The sequence below is a fragment of the Crassostrea angulata genome, chromosome 7 (assembly GCF_025612915.1).
Source record: "Crassostrea angulata isolate pt1a10 chromosome 7, ASM2561291v2, whole genome shotgun sequence".
NCBI classification, from domain to species: Eukaryota; Metazoa; Mollusca; class Bivalvia; order Ostreida; family Ostreidae; genus Magallana; species Magallana angulata.
Window position 1 is genome coordinate 9618089 of NC_069117.1, and position 20023 is coordinate 9638111.

General features: G+C 32.2%; 1 protein-coding gene and 1 long non-coding RNA gene across 8 annotated transcripts in view; one reads left to right on the forward strand and one right to left on the reverse strand.

The window, feature by feature from the left end:
- LOC128155704 (protein Wnt-6-like) overlaps positions 1-17019 on the forward strand; it is a 29967-nt gene extending 12948 nt beyond the window's left edge. For 2 of the 7 annotated variants that reach the window (XM_052817548.1, XM_052817545.1), the window contains exons 2-5: positions 6479-7314; positions 10415-10635; positions 12919-13193; positions 14947-17019. In XM_052817548.1, the coding sequence (XP_052673508.1) occupies positions 7235-7314; positions 10415-10635; positions 12919-13193; positions 14947-15414 (1044 nt within the window). In that variant the 5' untranslated portion in view covers positions 6479-7234 and the 3' untranslated portion in view covers positions 15415-17019. Of the gene's footprint in view, positions 1-3654; positions 4306-5189; positions 5209-5785; positions 5978-6042; positions 6232-6478; positions 7315-10414; positions 10636-12918; positions 13194-14946 lie in introns of those variants that run through there. The other 5 variants (XM_052817549.1, XM_052817544.1, XM_052817551.1 and 2 more) reach the window with 5 other exon arrangements.
- LOC128155705 (uncharacterized) lies at positions 3431-12372 on the reverse strand. The gene is made up of 2 exons (XR_008239635.1): positions 11183-12372; positions 3431-3526 (listed from the first exon to the last, which is right to left on the reverse strand). It is a non-coding gene; the product is annotated as an uncharacterized LOC128155705 (long non-coding RNA).
- Positions 17020-20023: the final 3004 nt, after the last annotated feature.

A 20023-nucleotide genomic window follows, 5' to 3' on the forward strand; every position in this document is an offset into this window, starting at 1 on the left:
ACTCGGGCATTTACCAATTACTGTGGCAACAGGAATCTTCACTCCTTGACGGAAATAGGTCTTTTAACATTTGTTTTACCAGTATGTTGATACTTGCTCAGATGTACATGTTCTCCTTTGATTTGTAAACGAGTTGTTCAGCAAGTCGGTAAGCAGTTATGACTATTTTGACTGTACATGTATACGTTTATTTTTATGTAAATGGATTTCACATGCAAGTAAGGTCATTATGTTATAGCTACAGTTAGTTTGCAATGATAGTAAAGTAAGAATTGTTATACTATTAATTATCCCTCTCTGTGGAAGAAATGATTATAAAATCTTCTTTTGTAATGTACTATTCATACCTTACTGTTAAGAATTTCAATCTGAATTTTAATTTTACATGTACATGTATCTCTCAGGGTTTAATCCTATTATCATCTATTGCCATATCTCTTTATATGAGATAACACAATCCTTTGTTTTTAGGCATCCTTTTTATTAAAAAATAAATCCATATAGGATTGGGCTTAGCCTATATTTACCCTCTCCAAATAAATAAAAAAAATTATTACGGTGGATTCGAAACTTATCAATTCCAGACAAAAATTAAGGAAGCCACACCAATTAAGGCGTGTTTGATTTTGAAGGAAACCGTCGTTCCTTTATTGTCGTTCAGTTAATAATAATTATACTCAAAGAACATCAATGTGATAAAAATAGAGACCAGCTTTGATTGGCGATTGGCCTTCATTGACCAACTCACAGCATATTGCTTAGATCTTAAGCAAATAGCTCATGCTAAGCTTTATAGTCATTTCTGTATTTTCAGAGACCGCAGTTTGATGTCTCGTTCCTTCAAATATTTATTCAATATTTATAGTTCTGATAAAGTACATTGTATAAATACAGTCTGTTCATAAAAGGTTGCATTTGCTTCTTATAGAATGTTATATTGATCAATAAAAACGGACTTATATATTCTTACAAAAATCCCAAAGTTTTTAATACACTAAACTGCGCTTATAATTATGTGGATATACGAAGGAGCGGCAGGTATAAACCACATTTGAATTTAAGAAAACCTCCCCTCCCTTTCCCCCACCTAAAAGCCAATTGCAATTGACGCAAAATAAGAAAAAAAATACGCTGCATGTACACAAAACATTTAATGCGGTTGCTCACAAGGAATCATATCAAAATTGTTTGATTTTTTTAATCATCAAAATTACATGTACATTACATGTACTTTTGAAGTGAAATGATTTCGTTGCGCAGGATGATCACGCAGCTTTGCGCGATAGTCCTTGACATTGGAGTTAATTTTTTGTCTTGTTAAGACAATAGGGCATGTCACACTCTACTTGAAAACGAGTCCTTGGCATTGTCTTTGTTAACAAACAGGTTCAATGAAATGAGACAAAAACTTTCGATGTATTTCATTCTTGTCAAGACACCTGCAACAGACACTGCTCAACATCAATCGAATCTTTAATCACGTGACATACAATGCATTAATCTATGTCATAAATATTCTGCAGAAGAAGTGTTTCATTTCATCTCAACTGGCTGACTTTTTGTTCTCAAGCTGTAGTTACATGTTTTAACATTTGATATAGGCTTCCGATATGCAATGTTAACGATTTTTAAACTTTATTTGGAAGACGTATAAATTAAATAAAAGCCACTCAATTTATTGCACAGTCTATCCATGACGGACCACCCAAACTCGATCCTAGGTGTTTGAAAACCTTTTATCCTTTTAACCTTTTTCTGTTTTCAGGCGTTTTAACTTTTATGTATAGTTTCGCTAAAAAGAATGATACTTAACTTAAGGATGCCATACTTTTTTTCTGTTCTGTAATTATTCAAGATTAAAGTACATTGTACATGTAATAACTTTATTAAAAACTGAATAAAATCATCATGAATAATCTCAATTTTGTAATAGTGTTTAAGAATAACTCAAAGTACAAAAGCACATTTACATACAAAAATCAGTAGAAGGTCAAATCTACAAAACTTGTGTTTACTCGACTCTATACAGAAATTGAATCCACTCAACAAAGATTTTTTAAAAACAGCCCTTTTCAATCTTTACAGCAGAAATATTGGTTGAATAACTTCATAACTTCCAAAAATAATTTTCGTTGGCCAAAGTATTGTACTTAATCACAAATTTTACATGTATTTTTACATATAATATAGTTTTTGAGGTTATATTGAATGTGTTAATCAGAAGTTGATGTGAAACATAAAAATAATTGATAATTTTCTGGCCAAACAAATAATTACAGACCTTATTTAATATGGGTGTATAAAATGTATAATCTTTGACCATTGAAATGAATTATTTTATTTTCTCAACAGTTCATAATCTATACATTGAATAAAAATTTATCTCCTTGATGTTGTGAAGTATATAATAACAAAACAAAAAAGGAGCTAAAGGTCAAGATCTAGTAATTGAAAGGTGCCTACAGGGTTTATGAAATTCGAGATATAAATTCTTTCAATGATGCTTCATAATAATAACTTTGTTTCACAGGGTGTACGGGGGCTGAAAAATCATGTTTTAAATAACCATTTTCTATGTAATAGGAAGGATAAAAGTAACAAATTTCGGAGTGTTGTCCATTTTTGACTAATAAAATATATTTAGAATGCCTACAGTCTCTCCGAAAACGACAGTGAACAAGCTCTTGACCTCCTCCTTAAAATGATGTCAAATTGAATATAGGTACCGGGATTACTTATCCCATGATTATACATAAAATGCCAAGAAGTTGTTTAATTTTCTTCATAATTCCTTTAAAGCCGTAAAGTACGGGAAAAAGATTCTTCAAATCAATTATTATGTAATAATGGTTAGAACTCTAATCCCCTCATTGATCAATCATACAAAAACCATCTTAAAAATTTGAGTTCTACTCATTCAAAAATCACGTGTATGGAACCTCTCTAAAGTTATCACCCAACGCAGAAATTTAATTCGAATCCAGTGAGAATTGAAATTGTTGTAAATAAATAAGGACCAATAATTTGAAATTTTAATAATATGAAAACTTGTAAATAGAGATTATATAATAAAATTCAAACCAGGGAAATACTATGATTATGATAATATACATGTTATGATTTATGCAAAGTTTATTCCAGCATTCAGAGATTCATATACTACTGAAAATTAGTATGCATAAAAGAAAATAAAGATGAAAACAATGTACATATTGAGATATGATACGTATGTATTGTGGTTCGATATCTTTCAAAGGAAGTGTATACCCCAAGTTTCCACGTGAATTGAACGTTTATAACTATGATAAAAATCTTGTTATGTATGGGGACATTTTGCATGGGAACATGTTCCCCTATACATACATTTAGATGACAAGGCCCGATCATTCTCCTTTGCTAATGTTTCATATTTATAACTAAATAAAACAGGTTCATTTTTACCATTTATTTATAATTAAGTTAACATCTACTACAGTGAATATGATGCCCTTGATCTGTCCCAAACCATCAACGTCAATCAACTGCCCTGAAATAGAATTAGAGGCACAATTATGTCTTCTGAACGCACTTAAATGTGTTAAAAACCACCTAAATGTGCTAATGATATTTGAAAGGTGTTTGAACAATAGGAAACAAAATGAAAAACACTAAAACGATGATTCAATGTGACGTCATTGCGCGGGGTGCAGACATAATACATCAGGTTTTAATTTAACAGGTGATCTCTAAATGTACAAAGAATTATTTCAATATGACATTATGGTTTGTTCCACCTCACATGCTGTTTTCAGAGTTGGGTGCAATCAGTTTTAACACAGAACATTTTTGAAACGAACTAGCATGCAATATGATGACGATATAATATTTTTCCTAACTGATAAACAGGAGAGTGTTTCGCTAGCAACTAATTAAAGGAATAAAATGTTCAAAAGCAGTTCGCGGGTACTCGTAATTAAAATCTTGCCACGCTAGACGTGGGAACTTGAACCAAAGGGTAATGATTCGGACACCGTTTAGATGCTTATCTGAGCACTAAGGTCTTTGCTTCTAGCACCCGCACATCTTCAAACGAGAGATTGTTTACAGTTAAATTTATCTTTTTGTACACAGAACAGGCAACATACACGATCCTGACAACTTTTTATCTCCTAATAATATGTGAAGGATGTTTCAACCTGTGTGAAGGAATAATAATTCATGGTGTCTCCCAAGTTTAGCCCTTTTTGCTAGCTATTATTTCGTTCAGTGGAATATGGAACAAAATTTCTGAAAACCTTTATCGTATACGTACAATCGGATCCTGAGGTATGTAATGACCAACGACTGTTTTGTATTTTATTTTTTTAAAATGATTAATTGGTACAAAAAAACAATTGATTTGTCAAATTACTCTTTGTAGGTGTAAATTTGGCAATATACACACATACAGTGAACTTCTGTTGAAAAATAAAAATTCATGTTCTAATGAAAGCTACAAGTAGAATAGTATTTACTACTAACAGTTTTTTGTTAAGTGCAAGAACCTATTCAATCACTAAAGAATAACTTGTTAGAAGTCAGAAGAAATAGTCCAAATCAAGCTATAATCAGACCATAGTATAAAGGAAATCTGTGGTACTTTTAAATAGAATACTCCCGATACAATATTTCTGAATGAAATAAATTTGTTAATAGAATTTCTCTTAATTCAAACTTGATATATTTGAGTGATATGTGACACAAAGGTAATAATTCTCTTTCATACGGTGGTCACTTATTGAAGCCTTTGACATAGCGATGATTAATGTTTACTTTTCGTATGTGTCGCAAAGTTTTCGTCTTTTAGTGCGATTTAAATTGTTTATTTTCACTTAAACTACTTCAATATGTATCAAAAGTATACGTTTCATCAATTAATTTAGAAAAAGGTGTCTTTAAATCCGAGTGTGTTTCTGATAGCAGATCAAACTAATTGAATTGTAAACCAATATGGTTCTAGCTACAGGTGGCATTTAAGGGGTACTGCAAGGGAATCCAATTGTCTGGTACTTGAAGTACCCAGAGGAGTCTAGAATTCTTGAAATCTGAACTATAAATACCCCAAGTTCCACTGTCTGGTTATGAATGATATACATATGTTATCTATTATTGCCTTAACATTTCTGTAGTATTGGGGGGGAAAGATTAAATCTTGAATTAATTTATTGAAGCTCTAGGATACGTATCAAGGTGAGTAAAAGTAAGGGTCATCTCTTGACGAATGCCTTTTTGTTCTTGTTTGTGAACATCAATATATTAGAGAATATGGGCCTTTCTTAAGGGACAATGCGGGGTCAAGAACTTTCTGATTATAAGTAGATACATAACATCAGACAGTGTCTCCCAAGGGTTCTATATGACACCTGGGAAAGGTAATAGAGAATCATTTTCAGTTTCTGCTGAATTTGTTCACTGGAATTTTGTTACTTTTTCAATGAATCTGATATTGAAACTTGTCTTTCACATCAGTGACTTTTCTTGTTCGATGGGATTGATTAAGAAATTTAATGACCTTTTTATTAACTTTTGGGACAAAATGAAGAAGTGTATGTAAATATTTTCTGAAGAAATGTTTTTTAACTCATGTGTTTGATTCTAATTTTATGAGAGTTTCAGATGACTAAAATCTCCTCAAACTATCTGAAGCATTAAGAACTGCTTTAAAAAAATCTAATCAATTCCATTGAAGAAGTGCAAAATACCCTGTAAAATAACATTAATCAAAAAATATAAGAACTTCAAAGACCCTAAAACTGGGTGGCTTTGACGCTTGACAGATATCAGACGTTCATACGAGGACATCCGACCTGCTCATTCAGACATTCAGAATCATTGTTTTCTTTTCTCTTCTTAATGTCCAACTTGTGCACCATCGAGATATTCTCACCAAAGAGGATTTATTTATCAATTATTTTAAAGTTCTTAAGGATCGGTTTTAAAAAAAAGTGACAAAAAAGAGGTAAGGCTGATTTACATGCGTATAACTTGATGTGGTTAGTTTTATTTCTTTGTACGTGTAGAAAAGGAGATATCGGATACTGACAGATGTGTCGTACCCCTTTTAGTTCCGATTCTCGGGTAATGAGCCCATAAATCCCATGTAAATTGTTTTAATCAACTTTAAAAAGCCGTAATCGCTTTACAAATTGACCTTTTCCAATTAGGACACACAAACGGGATCATCGCTTTGTCAGGAACAGGTCTACAATCAGGGTAAGATGAATCTCGTGGGTCACCAACTTAAAAGAGATAGTTAAATGTAGCAAAAAATTTAATGCCAATTCTAAAAATCGTTTTACCACCCCAAGTTCAAGTATTTGTATCGTAGAACATCAATGGAAATGGTGTCTCGCAGGGACAATTTAACAGATGTTGTGATTATTGGAAACAGCATTCCGCCAAAAAAAATCGTTATTTGAAAAGCATATACTGACATTATAATGTCTCATAATCTTTTCAGACTTTTCATCAGATTGGCCGAATTCAAACGTGAAGATAGCAACATGTCACCGGAACTGCACACGAGAGCAACATGTATAAGTGAAAACCGAGGAGAGAAAACCACATGAAAAGGGAGCTCTTTAGGCACCTCATTATGTGAACCACATGAAAAAATAAGATGACGACCCTATCAATATGGGGAACACTTTAATAGTGATATTTTTCAACAATTATTTTTAGAGGAAGTCTGATACACGCGTTGTGATGAGTCCTGACATTTCGCCAGGAACGGGAGCTAGTGCGCTGCGTCCAAGATGAATTTCACATAATGAATGTGTAAATGTTAAAATAAATGTGTATGATTGACACTTTTCCGGAAGTGCAGTTACGATTGTTTATGTTTCGAAAGTCAGACTGCTTGATTGAATTTTAAACATTTCTACATGATACTGCATATTTGTAAATATTACTGAAAGACCTGTAGACATATTTATTTCGAGGATTTTCCAAGTTGTTACGTAAATTATAGAACCGACTTTGGTGGTTTCTTTGATTCATGGTGGAGAGCAAGAAATCCATTCGATTCTGAGAAAAAGAAAATAAGATAGTTTTGATGAAGACAATCATATTGGCCCCCAGAAATCTTCTCCGGGATATTTAATTGGATACCTGCTGAAGTCAAGGCTTTTTTGCCAAGAAAAATAAAAGTTTATTAAGCAGGCTTCGGCACCGACAATTTTGGTGGGATTGTCTGACGTTGGAACTAATTACCCGGATGACCATGCAAGTACAGGGACTACTAGTACTATTATATTTCTATCTCATGTTCCCAGACAATATCATTGGCCTGTGGTGGTAAGTATTAATCATCAAATATCATAACTTAACTTATATAGTTCACATGCACTAACTCTAATTCTGTTATATCCGTTATTTCATTTTAAACAAGATAAAATTTTATCCCTGAAAGAATTCAGTGTTATAGACATAAGTATGTTAACTGCTTTAATACCGGTATTTTATAACTTCAATTCTTGTGTAACATAGTTTTTATAACTTTTGTTGTGTATAAAAACTTAATAAAAAATGTTCAGAAAATTAGTCCGCTATTTTGATATTTTTCTAGATTATGATTCGAGTAATAGGTTATGTAAATAGATATACTAGAAGCATATATCTTCAGAATTGAAAAAATATAACTCATATAGGTAATACTTGAATAAAGATATATTTCTTAAAGATTAATTGATTAATGAATGATCTGTTATATAACCTACTTTATCATATTAAACTTTCAAAGATCATAATTTTGTTTTTCCCCTTTAAAGACAGCTAATCACACGCATGCTTCTGCACCGAGTAACCAACGCAAATTTAAGGAACATAATCAAACCATCACCACATCAGATATAATTGAAAACAGTTTTTAAGGCATTGTACAACATGAAATATTTGAATAAAATGGTTAGCTTTCTCCCACATTGTGGTTTCTTAATGATCCTTGGGTGACTGCTTTTTCAAAATAGTCAGAAAGATATGCCTCATGGTCAAAGAATATCGGGAACACAGATGATAAAGTTAAATCGATTTTTCGGGTAGTTGAGGTGTAATTAACATCTCCCTAATTATAATAATAAAGGTAGAAAATCATAATAAGAAGTAAATTGAAAACATGCGGGCTTTCACTACATCATTTGACCATAAAACTGTAACACTCTCAGAGAATAGGGTTTCTTTAAAATCTATGGAAAGCGTAAAAACCACTTGTGAAAACCCACACCTTAAATGACTTTTTTATATTGCAGATAACAAAAATATTGCTGTAAGAGAAAATGTTATAAATACGATCATAATATATAGGTTTTATTTTGTGTATAGGTCATTTTGATTATAACAGTAGGTCGTATTTCGTTGTGTTATGTAAAATTTATCACGTTAATCATTAAGGTTTGTATCAAAAGATGATTTCTAAAATGTGTTTGCCCGCCATAAAATAATATCCATCCAAGATTTTTGCGATGCAGGAATGATTGAAAAAATAAAACAATTTATATTGACTCATTATATAAATTTAATTCATTCTCACTAAATTCTAGAATATATGAAGATGCTAACAAGCTTAAGAGTGTAAATCTTCTGAAAAAACCCGCTGGCAATTATCGTCAAGTAAATAATCCTGAAAAATATGAGTATAATTGAGATTTGCGTTTTGTCTCCTATGCACAGGGAGATAACTTGCCAGTAGACAGATCAGAAGTTTTGCCACGTCTATTTCACTTCCCGGGGGGAAAGGTGCCAACATTTTTGTGTTGCTAGAGCATTCAAAACACTATACAAGAAGTCGGAAAAGGGACATAAAATACTTCTCATACAAAAATCTTACACTTATATGGATAAGAGTAATTTAATCAAATAAAGTAATATTCTAATAATCCTGCAGGCATGGTCCTATAATTTTTTTGCTGTGTTAATTCACAATGATTGTCAAGCAACGACAAGAAATGAGAAACAACTGGATTGTTTGTCTTATGTCCTCTTTTTCTTAACTCAAAAATCAATCACCGTTGAACAAACCATTCAAAGATTTAATTATCACAACTACAAAAAAATCTTATAAATCTAGAGGTTTCTACTACAAGAAACGTTCATATCGACTTGTAAAAATGATTGAAAACAGATTTTACGGGAACAGTAGGCAAGTAGTAGTAATTAATTAAGTTTCCTTTTGGATTTTATAATTGTTGTAGAAGAATGTAAGTCCTTTCGAATAATCATCCAGGGGATTTGGGAGTATTCCTAAAATCAATTTCTACACATATTGTAACAGACTAGACATAGGACGTGAATTTAAAATAATAATATGAAAGTATTGAAATTTGAAAATATTGAAAGTATGGCAACAATTATATAAAAACAGTTCTAATATCATTAATTTTAAGTCTATCATTCCCAATTTTCAATCCTATTTTAAATAAATTTGAAGAGGTATTTTGAAACCATCCAAATAATGTTTGTCTTAAACATATGATATATCAATTGTAATAATTTTCATTGTTAGAAAATGCTTGGTATTTACAATACTTTGAGTTATTAATTGATGAATAAATTGTCATTGATAATAGCAATAATAATAATGATGATAATAGTTATTATAATTGGGTTTAATAATAATAATAATATTATTATTACCGAACACTTTTATTGGATAATGATAAACGATAATAAAGGACTATGATTAACACCGAAATAAAAACAAGGACACATCATAAATCTAATAAAATTTCAATATCGCTTTTAAATCATTCAATAATATTTACAATTCAAATAAAGAAATACTGGGGGATTTCACCTTACAATGTCAAAAATTTACCTAAACTAATTATAAGAACTATATCTTTATCATTTCAAATAAATTTTTATATACAATTTTTCGAAAGATGATTAACAAGTTTCGTTTTTTAACATTTTTTATCATTTTCTGCTTAAAAGTGGTGAAAGATTTGTGATGAGGTCAAATAGATCCCCGCCCATTGAGAGCTTTGTTACTGCTTCTAGCTACTTTATCTCCTCCGGTGAACTACACGCGCTGATATTCCAGCAGACGCAGACGATATCAGATTATGCATCTCATTACCACAGCTGTCAAATGCCTTATGAATATTTATGACTTATTGATAACGTAGACGAAATGTTTTTGTACAGTAATTATTTTTAGAGTGTGCTTACCTATTTTGAATTATTTTCAATGATAAAATGGTGCTTTTAGTGACATATTTTACATGAAGTAATGTACATGTCAATAAACATTCCTCACATTAAAACTACGGAACCAAAATGTCCACAGTTTAACTTTACATTGTATCACAACAATAATCATTCTTACGGAAATGAATACACAGTAAGAGATAATGTTTTTGAACTCGCTAAGTCTATAAAAGATCTTTTATTTAAACAGGGCGGTAGGGAGTCCTTTGGTAATGGACCCTAACAGCATATGCCGAAAAAGTCGAAGATTAGCAGGAAAACAGAGAGAAATTTGTCGAAAAGAAATTGAAATCGTTGAGGAAGTGGCAAATGGGGCTAAATTAGCACTGGGTGAATGCCAGTACCAGTTCAGAGACAGAAAATGGAATTGTACAACATCTCGAAGAATGTTATCCCGAGTTCTTAAAACAGGTAAGTGAAAAATCGATACGGGCCCAGTTTATGATATTTTAATGACAAATTCATTGGTCTGGAGAAAAAGGTTATTCCCCTCTAGGCAAACATTATTATTTGATTCTGATATCAGCCAAGGTTAAAGTTGTTATAAAGCGAGAGAACTAGGAAAAATAGTACCCTGCAATTAACATTTGTTTCACGTTTCTATTGAACATAAAAATGTCATGGGAAAATGATCCTAGTTTGTACGTTTTATACCTTGAGGAAAAGTTAATCACAAACACACAGTAATGATTTCGCTCAAGACTATGTCATTTTATGAACATTCATTCTTGCATTAAACATTTCATTATCAAAAGTTCTATTATATAGTGCTCAAGAACTTTTAGAGACACAAAAGACTTACTGGGGTGCTAAAAAGGTAGATTAATGCCGATAAACAAATGTGAAACGGTCAAATTCTCATATCAAATCTCAATCCATGCAACAGAGCGTATAAAGCAAAAGAAAAGCCATATTAATCGTATTAAGAAAATGGTTTCCTTAAAATTTTCATACTTACATTGGAACAAATTTAATCCAAACTGGCCACAAAAGAAACTCAAAAGAGCACATGTTATATTTACCAGTTACCAAAATTTGTGACGTGTGCGATCTTCAGTTTTTTCGTTTAAAATAATAAATCTCCCCCATTTCTTTGTGTTGTTATGCTGAGAGCAGTTCTGATATTTCTTATTTTGTGTAAGATCTGTTCTTTGGTTATTTCCACCTTTCACCCCTGTTTTAAGATCAAAGGAAAGCTCTCTTGGAATATGTGCTGGCAGGCAGTCTTAAATGATGTTGTGCCACTGATAATATTGCACTTCAAAGGATTCCTGCTTGATGGAAACTTAATGTTTCTGTGAGGCAAGTTTACCGAGCCTGAATTATATAGCAGCATATGCTTTTTACACTTTGAAGATAGGTTAGATCATAGAATACTCCAGCGGAGAACTAGTTTTTGGGGATTTCTGGCGATAAGCTAGTTTCTTCAAACGTTTAAAAGAGACGGGAGAGTTTGAAATAAAATAAAATAGTTCTAACTGCTAAGTACGCCTCCATGCAGGGAACATTATATGTATAAAAATATTTTCAATACCGACTGTGGCGCAGTAGCACGAATACTGAAACATCAAGATAAATAAAAGGAAGTACAAAGGGGTTAAGCACATTTAACTTATCAAAAATATATAAACACCCCCTTACTAATGAAAAGGAATAGAATAAGCAGATGTGCTGAGTAAATTTTTTTTCTAAGTGAGCTCATAAAATTGCTTAACACTTTTTTTTATATATTGAAAACATGCCCGTTGAAATGACAAAGCTAAAAATAATAATCCGACAAATTTCTAAAGAATCTATCCATTTTTTTGTGACAAAGAATAACAAAAACACTTAAACGCAAAACTATTTCCTACCAGTGTTTTTATTTGTTTTAAATCTTATTTTGGAAAAGAGTTTGGTTTAATTAATTAAAAAATAAATTAAAAATGCTTAAAATAACCGAGTTTTTAACACTTAAGGAATAATTTTCTGTGTGTGAACGCCCCTTCATAATAACTGAATACACGTCGATCAAAAATGACTTTAAAAAGTGAAGGTAAAAACTTTAACAGAAACCAGATTGTAGCTTAAAAACTGGGCAAATTTCTGGATTGTAGAATTTCACTTGGTATTAGGCCATGTAAACATTGGGGGAGCTACAAATTTTCATTGACGGGTTTTGAATGGAAACAGACTATCTTCATAAGTTTTCAGCATTGTAACTTGTTTTTAATCATATAGAATAAAATTGTCTGATGCATGTAAACATAACTTACATAGCATTTTGGTTAATAATAGTTGGCTGGATTTAATCAAATTTGTTCTGATTAAGATGTTCTGTTTGTGTGTTTTTTCCTAAATATGTTAAAAATGCTTAAGTTTAACCCCCGCTAAGCTATAAAAGAGATTGTTCCCCTCCATTTGAAAGGTCGTCCGGCGACTGTTATTCATTTCTTCAAACATATACGATGTAACAAACACAAAATGAGTAAAATTAACAGTAGGTGAAATAGTAAACAAATATCTGGTACATAATTGCATTTTGGTTCTATTCATCTATGCAACGCCCCTATTTCTTCAACCCAATTTTGATCTTCCTGTTATAAAGCACACCCAAATCAATCAAAATAGCGACCCGAAAAGAAAGAAAAACTTTGCCTGTATTATCTGTAAAATATATATAATACGCATTCTTCTTTCTTTTTTTGTTAACAGATACCAGGGAATCCGCATTTGTTTATGCAATAACGGCAGCCGGAGTAACGTTTGCAGTGACGGAGGCCTGTAACATGGGCAAGCTCTTACAATGTTCTTGTGATAATAGAGTTCAAGACATTACTACCGACGGCGAATGGGTTTGGGGGGGATGCAGTGATAACATAAACTTTGGTTACCGAAAATCGAAAGACTTCATGGACGCTCGCAAGAGAAAGCGACGAGGGGACCTGACAACTAGAATACAACTACACAACAACGAGGCTGGACGATCGGTTGGTATACATGTGCCTTCTATGGGCTTTTGGAAATAGGGCCATACAGTTTATCATCTATATCAGAATCTAGTTAGTTTGCATGGCAATAACCATAATTTCATAATGATATGGAATGCAAAAGAGATTTACTGTTGATAAACCAAACCGTCTGCATCTGGTAGACAATGATGTATTACTTACTAATAGGTGGATTTACAACAGACAACTTGATGCAAACAAAGATTTGCTCGCAATGCATTTGGAAGAGAGGATATACCCTCTGTTAACCCAGTTTATTCCGGAGCAGAGAAGCGTTTATTCTATTATATCACACCTTATCTTTTGTACAACATTAACCGGACAGCGATTCAATAAACCCTCTAAATAAGGCTCTCATTGCCATCAAAATCGCAGCACAGCTCTTGCTTCCGGGCTCAATTGTCAAAAATGAAATTAAATTATGTCAATAAAACTTCTATAGCAGAGCTTCAATCTGTCTCTTCAGATCTCTCTCTGTAAGTTGAATCATGTATTGATTCTGGGTAATTTAAGTAATTGGCCAGTAACGATTTATCATCGGAGCACATCTAGAGTTATTGAATACATCAAAGAACTGTTTGACGGGTACTTAATGCAGCATTTGTTTTACAAAGCATTATTAAGACATAGATCAGCGTCTTTCGACACACCCTCTTCTTAGTTAAACAACGTAACGTACCAGTCATAGAGGAGGCTGCTATCAATTCAAACAAATTCATTTTCAGATGACAAACCAAGGGAAAATTTACATGTATCGAATTCATACTTCACACGCATAAAGCACCGAAAATTCTCCAAACACCGCTTATATTTCCACCATTCAAGGGCACTCGCCAAGCACTTTCTATCAATGTTTATTGTCAACACTTAGGGTTGGATAGATGATGTAAACCCTTCTCATGTTCAGATCAAACCCTCTTGAAGCATGAAAGAGATTGGTTTTACTATTATTTGAAGAGACTCTTGACCAGTGGAAATTCCTATTAATTTTATCTAATAGTCAGTCAATTTGTCACTTGTATATTCAACAAAGATAATTTGAGAGTACGGATTAGCGATCAAAGATAAATGCTCTTTTGTCGCCGTGTTTTCAATGAATGAAACATTTTTGTGGTTAAATAGTGATATTTTTGATAAATATGAAAATTTGGCCCAAGATTCGACTAGAATGCCAAGCGAATGACTCGGGTAAAGACTACAGGTTTATTACAATAAAGAGGGATCACAAGATACTTCACTTTTGTTTGTTGGGTTTACATTGGCAGATAATTACCCAGGCCAAGTTTTATTCTCAATGGCAAAGTTTTTTTGAATTGCTTCTTTCAATCAATGAGATATATGTACATATGAAAAAATAGACCATATTACAATTTGTGGTTTGAAAGCGGTAAAAATAGGAACACGTTCAATTCATTAGAATGTGTTTTTTTCATTTGTTGAACATTCGTCTTTGTGTTAAACTTCTATTTCCTAGACTTAACAAGTCTTTATTTACACTAAAACAAATATCTTTTCTCTGTCAATCTCACTATTTCGTGTTAAATTCAAATTTTTTTCCAGATGCACTCATCGCTCTTCCACTTCACAGCTAAATAGAACCACGAATTTAAATTAATGATGGATTATAATAATTTATGTTGCCATAGAAAAACTAATATTGCAAAGATGCAAATTGATGTATGTTTATTTTATTATTTTCTATAAACAAAATCACATTTTCTTAATTTTTCAGGCTGTTAAGCTGTATATGAGAAGTGTGTGTAAATGTCATGGACTTTCTGGATCGTGTGCACTTAAAACCTGTTGGAGAAAGATGCCCCCTTTCCGAAGTGTTGGGACGAGAATTAAAGAAAAGTTTGATGGTGCAATTCAAGTTGAAATATCCAATGATGGCAAAGCCTTGGTAACTAAATCTCAAACAATTAAACCACCCTCTCGTGAAGACATTGTATACTCTGAAAACGCACCCGACTCCCGATTCTGTCGGAGAAACAGGAAGTGGGGGTCGCTAGGAACCAAGGGAAGAGTCTGTGACCCCAAGTCGATGGAGGTCGGAGGCTGTGACCTGCTATGTTGTCAGCGAGGCTACAAATCGGAGAAAGTGACACTGAAGGAGAATTGTAAGTGTCGCTTTATCTGGTGTTGTGATGTGCAATGTGAGACGTGTATGCAGGAAAAAACAATACATAGATGTTTATAGTTTTCCTTCATTGGATAACGTCTATAGTTTCTCTACGTTCAAGTGGCGATGGACAAGCCAAAATGCAATTACGAAAGGAGACTTTCGAAGTTTCTTATTAATTTACTTTGGATGAAATATGTGGTGTGTAAAGTGGTCAAATTCATAGCCTCATCATTGTACTGTTAGGGTTAAGTTTGACACTTTGATTTTTTTCTATATAGTTTTTTTATACAGCTCTGTGACAATTAAATATTATAAGTCACTAAGTTTTGATGGAGAGGTTGTTAATGAATACATGTCATGGACTAGGACGATTTTAAGACTGTACATGTACGGAGTTGAGGATCAGTATTTTCTGTCGGGTCTTAATGTTTATGAGATGGTTATGTATATATATTTATTTCATTATTTTTGTTAACATATCATTGTACATGTATAGGATATGACTATTATAATGATTTTTGATCGATAATTATGTTACAAGTGTGTGCAATAATGTACACCTAATCACACTTGTCTTTGACTGTTGCTGAATTTTTGAAGAAAAAAATACGAGTACAATGTATATAAAACTGCATATATGCTTACATGTACATGTATATATATATATAAAACTGTATTAGCTATAACAATAATGATTCTTTAAAAAATGTCAATAAGAGACTAATTCTGAGTGCTATAAAAATAATATATATGAGTATATATGTTTGGTGCGCAGGTCATTCTTATATTGAAATACAAAGTTAGTAATTGTCCATATATAAAACAAAATCTTTCTCATAACTGAAAATGTTAATGTAGTGCCTTAAGATCCCGCTACCACAAGGGCACTTTATACTGTTAAACAGTAGGTTAATGGTCGTAATGAAGGTTTTGTTTTGAACGCATTCTCGCTACTGTTAGTTTAGCTTACTCAGTACCATTCCGCCTATATATACTTCCATCAAAAATATTAACTTGAATTAAATCTTAAACGTAATAGATCTAAACAAAATAATTATAATATAACTAAAACTTTTGGATCGTGGGATTTAGTCTTTTTTGTTTGAATTTAATAAATAAACCCTTTTAAAGTCGACCTAAAGTACGTTTTATATGCTTATTGGTGCAGTATAGTTTGATATTTAAAATTGTTCTGCATATTGTATGCAGTTGGAACGTAGATTCTCCAAACCATTTTGCCCTATATCAGTACATAAATTAAGAAAAATAAACGTGTATTTCCAATGCTTCACAGATTTCATTTTTAAATCCCATCGTTGTTATAAATTTGAATATCATGTGTATGTATTTGATTTTTAGCTATGATATCCTTTTGTTAATTCCTCGCAATTTTGCATTTAAGTGATATAAAGACTTGGTTATGCAGACAAATACAATTATTTTTATTTTGTCTTGAAATCCGCTCTGTTTTTGAACAACCTGACAATTTCTTTTTCAAGACATAAGATGTCAGCTAAGAACATTCATTACGTTTTGCATCTGGCACTATATACTTTGCTAAGTAATGGTCTATTGTTATTTTCCTTATATGTTTTGTATGAATATAGAATATTGTAATTTAATGTCTGTGTCATTGTTTTTATACAATAAAACTTGCGTGAAACGCATAACTGAACAAAATGTTAGGTGTTTATTTCACAAAAATAACGCGATGTGCTTAAAGTTGTTGCATGAAAGCATGTAGTTCCTTATGGTACATTTCAAATACACCATTGAGTCTGCCCTCGTATATTGCATGAAATTTATTTTATTATGGCAGAAAGTAACTCGTAATTTACTTGTAATTGTCAACAAAAATAAACATATATATTGTAGTTCAATGTTAAGTAGAAGTTTAAGTAAGTATTCAAACAACAATCCACCTTCTTTAATATACAAAAAATTATTTTTTTTGCAATTATTAATAATTTAAGTTAGACACTTCATTTAGAAACAAAAAACACACAATTAAAAGGTCACACGGGGGGTTGATTACTCTTTTTTAATTAACTGGGCAATAATTAGAAGCACATTTTCAATAATGAAAGTCAATCCAATCTAAACAAATGATACCATAAAATAGGTCGTTTGTCTTGATGAAACTTGAAAACGACACCAAATAAAAATAACTGAGAGAACCTTTTTGGCTAATGTCCACTTCTTTAGTATGAATCCTAATACCTGATGTCATCTCAACTTGAGGAAATTTTCCTGGAAGGTATAATTATCTGACACAGAACCAAGCAACATTAATAAACGATGGTGCCTTTATTTCTTAAGGCTCTTCTTCCTCCTAGGCGGAGTCAAACTGGGAATTCAGCGTTTAATAGTCGGTTAATAACATTGAGAGACTTTATGATCTGAATCTGCAGACGCGTTTAATTAAATAAATAAGAACAAAATTAGCCACATAGATTACCTGCTTTGTAAACAGGAAGTCGATTCGTCGGCTAAAAGACATTTTATTCGGCGGAAAGGTGGACCAACATTGTCATGGATTCGCTGCCTGGGTTTCTGGCTTTTGGTTGGTAAATTAAGGTCAAAGTCACTACATTACTGATCTGAAATACTGAATATATATGAAATACATGTATTAATAAAAATATATAGATGGTAACTTTATAATTGCATTGTGGTACATATTTACAATTAAAATGTCAGGACAGAATAATGGCTCAACATATTGTTTCACTTTAAGGGTTTACGATTGGATTTGAACAAATGGTATCACCGAGTAAGTTTACAGTTTATATCCCAATTTGGTAATTATGTTAATCCCAACAATTTTACAGCGTTTGTCTACTGCATATAAATTCAAATATATTGATGTCATTGGTTCAATGGAAGACAGAAATTGGAACAGGCAGGAAAAGTCTTAAACTAAACAAATAGCATGCTTTAATCTTGTAACTTAACATTTCATCAAATACTTAAGTGTCTGTGTTTCAGAACAAAGTATACTAAAGCAACACACAACCGTTATACACACAATCGAAACCGTTAAAATGCTTATCAACTAACCCTTGGGTTAGCTTCAAATGACTTGAAATTGGGCATACAGCACCAAAACCACTGTTCATTAATCTGGTTCATTTTTGAGATTGTAAAGTTCCTTGCAAATGTTTCACTATGGGTTGTTCCTCAGCGGCGGTAATGCTGTGTATTGTTTATAACGTTTGTAAAGCTTTTTCTTTTATACACATTTCACTTTCTGCACCAAGCTATTGTCTAAAGTCCACTTTTCTCGTACACTTTTGGCAAATGTTTGGTTACAAATGATGCAGATAAAAAGCTCGTAAAATGTTTGCATATTTACCAAAGGGCAAAGAATAAATCCATCCATTTATCACTTAATTTATTTAAAGCATTGCGGAAACAAATGTTATATTCCATAAATATTTCTGTCCATAAAAATTAATCTCTTTGCCCTTTTAAATGTGAACGGCCAAAGAAACTCCACATAGGGAAATACTATTAAAGTAGCATCCGTATTTCCTTAGTCCATCTTCTGATCTATTTTTTTTTTCTCGCATCAGTGTTCTTAATCAAAAGTAAGAATTCATTGATTTTGTACGGTTTGATATTTTGAAAACTAACAATCTTTTATCAAAAAAAAATTTTCCAAATATTAAACTGTCTCAATGCATTTAATTATGTTGGTCTTGTTGGAAATCGGCAAAAAAATCAAAATTTATATTTACATTTTATTTTGATCTATTATTAATCAGCTCAGCTTTCATCAACAAGAAAAAATAGATATTTCTGTAAGTCATAAAAGATCATTTTTGTCTGGTGTGGGGCATAAACGATGGTTTTATTTAATGTAAAGAAATTTAAAAAAGTTATCCTTGAGAACACCTTTATAACAGCGAGAGGATTAGTGGTCAGTGTGTCTTTTTGTATCTTAAAAAAATGTGTCCAGGATGTAAAATTCAACTAATAACCTCAAAATGCAAAAAATTATATAACCGTCTTAAGAGCTGAATTGTGATAAATTAGGCAAAATCGGCAAGTTTCAAAATTTATGTATGAACCAACATTGACCTAAAGCTTCATTACTAAACACATCGCCAGAGTAGAACAACATGTTGTAACTTGCGTGTTGTGAGTTATTTTTTTTCTTTTACCTTGCTGTCCTCTGAACAACTTGACAGTGAACCAAGTCAGTGAACTTGTCTCCACAGCGTCAAAACATCTCAGGCAGACAGGCCAGAAACATCATCGAGACAGCGAGACACACGTACACGTGGGCGATCAATTACCTAATCGATATATATGAGTTACGATGCGTACTTAGCACAAATAACTGTCTGACTGCTAGAGATTAACCTCGTCAAAACTCTCTCATCGACACTAGGCAGTCTGGGCAATGCAAAGATGCCCGGCAACAAAAGACTATTTGATGTAAATAATATTAAAACATGAAACAGCTGCTATCTAGGTTTATTTTATATAAAATCGATAAGTAATTAAGTATTGGGAGTTAACGACATTAACGTTTTTTTCTGTATTGGTCTGTCTAATCTTGGCTTTGATTTAGTGTGTCTCGTTTTGCTGCAAGACATAAGGCGTACAAACTGATGCTTTTTTAGTCCTATTATATGCAGTGCATTTTTCTTTTTTGGTGAATAATGTGGAATTTTTA